Raw genomic sequence first — 5,279 nt, 5'->3', positions numbered from 1 at the left:
GGGTGGCGCAGGGCGGGCTGTTTCATCCTGTTGTGCACAGGTCACTGAGTCAGGATGACCCCATGGCAACTAACAGCATTCCTTCAGGGCCGTGAATACAGTGATTTCATCGATCCTGCTGGTGACATGTGGGTTACGATTTGGGGTACTGTGAGCAGTGCTGTTCTGAGCAGTACTGTCTAGGTGACGGTGCTGCATTTTCCCAAGGGACCCACAGCTGAAACCACCAGCTGGCCGGGCAGTGTGGCCTCGCCCCAGGTGGGGGTGAGATTCCTCCTTCCCGTCTCCACCAACACCTGGCATGCGCTGACATCATTAGTCCTCCAGTCTGGTGAATACAAATATGTCCGTGTGACTCTAATCTAAGGCGACCAGACGTCCCGATTTTTAACAATTTGTCCCGCGTCCCTTTAAAAAGGTCCCGATTTTTTGAAAGAGTGCACGACAAGCTAGGGTATTCGGTTTTCAGCTGCCATATGGCTATTTCGCCAGGATATGAGTTTTATCAATGGTGTCCCGCTTCACCAATGTTAAAATCTGGCCACCTTACTCTAATCTCATGCCCCAGCCCTGATGGTGCTGTCAGGTAAGCACCTGACTGGACCGTGGGCAGTTCAAGCCCACTAGCTGCTCTACGGGAGGAAGGTGAGGCCACGGAAAGACTTGGAAGCCTCATGCGGGGCTGCCGTGTGGCGGCGGTGGGTTTGGGTTCAGATACTGATTTGTTGTGGGCCTGTTCGATTGCCAGCTCTTCTCTGGGGGACAGGTCACTAAGAATGGGCTCCCGCCGTTGTTCGCTTTGTGATGCGCACACTTTGGGTCCTCTTTCAGCCACACAGTCTTACTAGCACTTTTTAGAAAATTGATTTTTGCTCCCAACCTAAAAAATCGTTCTGTATTTGAGCTTCTTTACCCTGAGCAGTTCTAGGCAAGAGGGAAGAAGTAAAAAACCAACAGGGGCCGTGTGTTTTTGCAGCCTGTCAGAGAATCGACTGATCTGTTAGTCGTGAGAGACAAATGTGTAAGGCTAACCAAGCACTGGCAGTTCACGGGCACCGGGCACTGCGCGAGAAAAGACCTGGCGAGCTGCTCCCATCCGGATCCAGCCTGGAAACAGTCGCTGTGAGTGGGAGTTGAAGACGCACAACCCCCTGAGTAGGAGTCATGCTATAGTTTGTAAAAAAAACAAACAAACAAAGCCCTGGGGATCTGCCAGAGAAGCACTGGGTGCTGAGGCAACAAAGTAAGTGGTTCAAACCCACCAACCGCTGCTCCTGTAGATTCATTTGCAGCCTCAGAAGCCCTCGATAGCAGTGGTTCTCAGCCTTCCTAACGCGCAACCCTTCAATACAGTTCATGTGGTGGTGACCCCCAACCATGAAATTATTTTCATTGCTACTTCCTGTCATTTTGCTACTGTCATGAATTGGGCAACCCCTGTGAAAGGGTCGTTTGACCCCCAAAGGGGTGGCGACTCACAGCTTGAGAACCGCTGCTCTATAGGGTGGCTGTGAGCTGGCACCCAGGCAACGGCCCGCTCCTGACATCTCCGAGAACATGTTTTCGTCGGGACTCTAGAACATGAACTCCATTTGGGGTTGGCAAGAGTTGTTTTCTGAACACCCACTGTTCTAAAAGGGGAGGAGGACCTCTTATTAAACAACGTGGCAGCGGGACCACGTGGCTCTGCTCATGGGGAACAGCAGGACGGCAGGGAGCACACCCCTCCCACACACACACACACACACACACACACACACACACACCCCACGGTGCTTTCCTGGCGCCCTAAGAAATTTCTCTTTCTCTTGTTGTGTGGGGCGGGTGGGTGGGTTAACTGTCAACGCTACTCACTGACGTGGGCTTCCTTCCTGGGACATTCTGGAAAACCACCACCAAACGCAAAAGAAGCAGACTTGTCGTTTTTATTCGCGAGCACGTACTGCTAGGCTAATCGATTACAAAGATAAGGAGATTCTGCTGAACGTGGTTACAATTAAACACATGGACCAATCCAGAATCTTTATCCGTCGTTGCTTGGTTCACAGGTGGGAGGGTGGCAGGGCCCAACTCCGCCTGGGGCGGCGGCAAAGAACCAGGTGGGAGCATGTGGGACTAGCTGGGCTTCAGTGAGGGTTGAAATGGGTCCCCTTTGGGAAGGTTGGCTCTGGCTCAGAGGGGATGGGAATTGGGAGAGCTGCGCCCAGCCCACAGGGGCCCCACCAACAGCAGGGCATTCGGAGCTTGCTGGACCTTCACCTTCTGAGTGCTGGTCTACTACCATCAAAGGAAGATTCTTGCAGCAGGCTCATCGCGGCCTATTTATTGCATGACGTCTGACCAAGGCCACCAGCCCTGGAGTTCTGTCCGCATTTGGGCCTCAGAGTGAGCCACTGCCCCGCCCCCCCAAACCAGCACACCCAGAGGCTAACAGGTCCAATTACGAGCAGAGCTGGTTTATAAATACAGGACCTTCAGAACGGCAGGCACTTAAAGCTCATTAGGTAGAATACAAAAATAGATATTAATAGGAAATATTTAGTGTTTATCAAATCGCAAATCGAGGCTTTTGTCACTTTTTAGAAAAGGAGACTGAAAAGAAATGACATTCGAATGAAGTGAATAATGCGGGGTTGTTTTTTTTTCCGTCATCATTGTTGTGTTTTGCTTTAAAAACGCGAGTGCCGGAGACGACGGACGACGTAGAAGATGACTTACCCCGAGCACCTAAGACAACATTTGCGGATGGGCGGAGATGTGCCGTCAAGCACGCCTCCGCTTTCCCTCCCACGTCTCAGGGTCAAGGCCGGGAGTCTGCTCCCCGGGCGACTGCGGCGTTCTGAAACCAGTTAGTGGGCCTGCGTGTCAGAGAAGTGGACAACCCTTAGGGGAGGAGCTCCCCTTCCATCCTTCCCGTGGGCTCTTCCCCCAAAGGTGCGCGCGGGTTTATGCTTCAGACTCGGCGCCGCTCTTTCCACGCGGACTCCCGTTATGGTCATCTGCTTGGTCACTTAATAGGATAAACTTCCCGTCATTGGTTAGTGGGATGGACAGCATTAGTTGAGCCAATGCTTCTGGATCCTGAGGTTATGAGAGAGTTTAGAGAGGAAAGAAAGACACGGCTTCAGACGCACTTGAAATCCTGGGGCTCGGCTTTCTCCGTCAAAGCCTCCTAGCCTCACTCCCCGGGCCTGGCTGCGCCCTGAGGGCCTGCCTGCTCCAGTGAAGGCCCTCGGCCACATGACAGTCCCTCATCTAGAATGGAGGCCGGCTTTTCAGCCCAACTGCCAGCTACAGAGCAAGTCACTGTTATCTGCCCCGAGGGGGTGGGGGTGGGGGTGGGGGTGCGCTTCCCTCACAAATCTTTCCCCTCTTGATACCAGCTATTGGCAAACTCTTAGGAGCACTTGTTTTTGTCAATAAAGTTTTATTGGAACCCACCTGTGCCCATTCATTGCCACATGGCTGCTGGCTGATTTCAGCTCACACAGCCTAAAGGCCGGCTATCCAGCCCCTGACCTCAGCCACTGAACACCCTGAGACCTACAGGCCTGCTCTTCCCCCACGTCATCACTTGCCTCACGCTGGTCCTTGGTCTCCCTGCCCGCCCCAAGAACCAGAGCCCTAACAGAGGAGCTGCGCGGTATATGTTAATGTTCCAGTGTAACTAAAAAAAAAAAATCCTCAAACCACTGGGTTCCTCAGTGGCCCTGACCACATTGCTGGCCGGGTGGTCAAGGGCATCCCTTAGTGGCTAGCAGGCCCAGGGGTGCAGGGGTGCACCTGGTCTGGCTCACTGTCCTGTTTCCTTCCCGGCTCCCCATACAAACGAAGCACTCTGTAATGGTAATGGTGGGAGGAAAGCACGGCTGTCGCGCTGAGAGACGGGCCTGTGTGCACTTGTTCTAAAACGCTCCCTGGTAGCACCAGTCACGCTGGTCTTCTGAGCGCCGGGAGGCACACAGCCAGGCCCCGGCGCTTGCACCCTCAGACTCTGAGAGGAAGGAGCAGCTAGGCCGGGCGCGGGGTTAAGAGCAAGCAGCAGCTGCAGCAGCAGTCTGATGCGACTCTAGCGTGTTAATCAGGGGCTGGGGAAGTGGGTGGCCGATGGGCTCATGGTTAGAACGCTCAGCAGGGATCCTCTAACCTGGCCATGCTGCCTAAGAGCACCACGGGTTCTCGGGAGGGAAGGCTTAGTGCATGTATAGCAGTCTCTTGAGTAGTTAGCTGTTAAACCGCCACTGAGATGGAGGCACCTTACCTTCTGAACCTCAATAATTTCTTTTCCCAAATTAATAGCGTAACATATCTGCAAAAAACAAACAAACAGAAGAGCAGGGTTTGGAAAGGGGCGAAAAGAATGAAGGACGTTAGAAAGAAATTAAAAAAAAAAACCAAACAAACACAAAAGGGATAACTGAGAAAGTTCCTGCCCGCGGTGGCCTGGCCTCCCGACAGGTAGGTGTGTCGAAGCCCGGACCTTTCTTTCTACCCTGCGCCTGCAGATGCACAGTGGTGAACAGAGGCCGACTGGGAGGAGGATGGACTTCTTTGGATGAATTCTAAACCGCAAATGCAGCAGGCTGAGCTGCACGCCCCAGGGGCTGGCTCCGTCCGCGGCTTGCTCTCCGGCCCGCTGATCTAGCCACTCCTTGTGGCTTTCTTTCCTCTTTTCAAGGAACGGGTTTGAGGCAGGTGACTGTCTGCTCTCCCTGCTAAGCAGTGGTTTGCTGCCTTTACGTTCTCCCTCACCCCGTTTCGGCTGAAGAGTAGTCTTCCAGGGGAGAGTTTACCCTGTCAGTTTCCTTTGCTGCGAGATGCTGTCAGGTGGGTCTGACCCATGGCAGCCCCGTGCGTGTGCACAACGGCGCCACAGGGCTTCAAGCCTGGGGCCACTGGGAAGCTGACTGCCAGGCGTGCCCTCCGAGGTGCCTGAAAGTGGCTTCAAACCACCAACCTTTCTGCTAGTCATCAAGCACCTGACCAAGGACTCCCGGGCCTGCCTAGGAGGTATCACCGGAATCCTGGATGGGCACACACGCCAGTCAGCCACATGCCCAGGGAGAGGGCGAACCCCCGTAGAAGGGGGCTGTTTGGAGCGAGACCCGGCCGCGTCTTGTTACGAACAAACAATGAGACCTTTTCGCCTTCCGAGTTGCTCTCAAAGACGTACGCGCTCAGGGACTCTTCTCCCGTGGACTCCGGCATGCGGGTGACGAAGCCAACCAGCCTCCTGTTTTCTTGATGAGCAGCAAACTGGGTGACACTGGCCAGTTCAA

At 54.0% G+C, this 5,279-nt stretch overlaps 1 protein-coding gene across 2 annotated transcripts in view; it reads right to left on the bottom strand.

Moving 5' to 3' along the window:
• Window positions 1–1,911: 1,911 nt before the first annotated feature.
• Window positions 1,912–5,279, bottom strand: part of APPL2 (adaptor protein, phosphotyrosine interacting with PH domain and leucine zipper 2) — a 62,816-nt gene continuing 59,448 nt past the window's right edge. Inside the window, exons 19-21 of one of the 2 annotated variants that reach the window (XM_030885314.2) lie at window positions 5,140–5,279; window positions 4,262–4,309; window positions 1,912–3,081 (exon numbers count right to left, since the gene is read on the bottom strand). The exon at window positions 5,140–5,279 is cut by the window's right edge and continues 1 nt beyond it. In XM_030885314.2, the coding sequence (XP_030741174.1) occupies window positions 2,947–3,081; window positions 4,262–4,309; window positions 5,140–5,279 (323 nt within the window). In that variant the 3' untranslated portion in view covers window positions 1,912–2,946. The remainder of the gene's footprint in view (window positions 3,082–4,261; window positions 4,310–5,139) is intronic. The other variant, XM_045290219.1, reaches the window with a different exon arrangement.

This window comes from Echinops telfairi, unplaced genomic scaffold (genome assembly GCF_000313985.2).
Source record: "Echinops telfairi isolate 266 unplaced genomic scaffold, ASM31398v2 ScPeMD7_2;HRSCAF=8, whole genome shotgun sequence".
Taxonomy (NCBI): Eukaryota; Metazoa; Chordata; class Mammalia; order Afrosoricida; family Tenrecidae; genus Echinops; species Echinops telfairi.
Note: the sequence above shows the minus strand (reverse complement) of the source record. Positions and strands in the feature narration are given on the sequence as shown.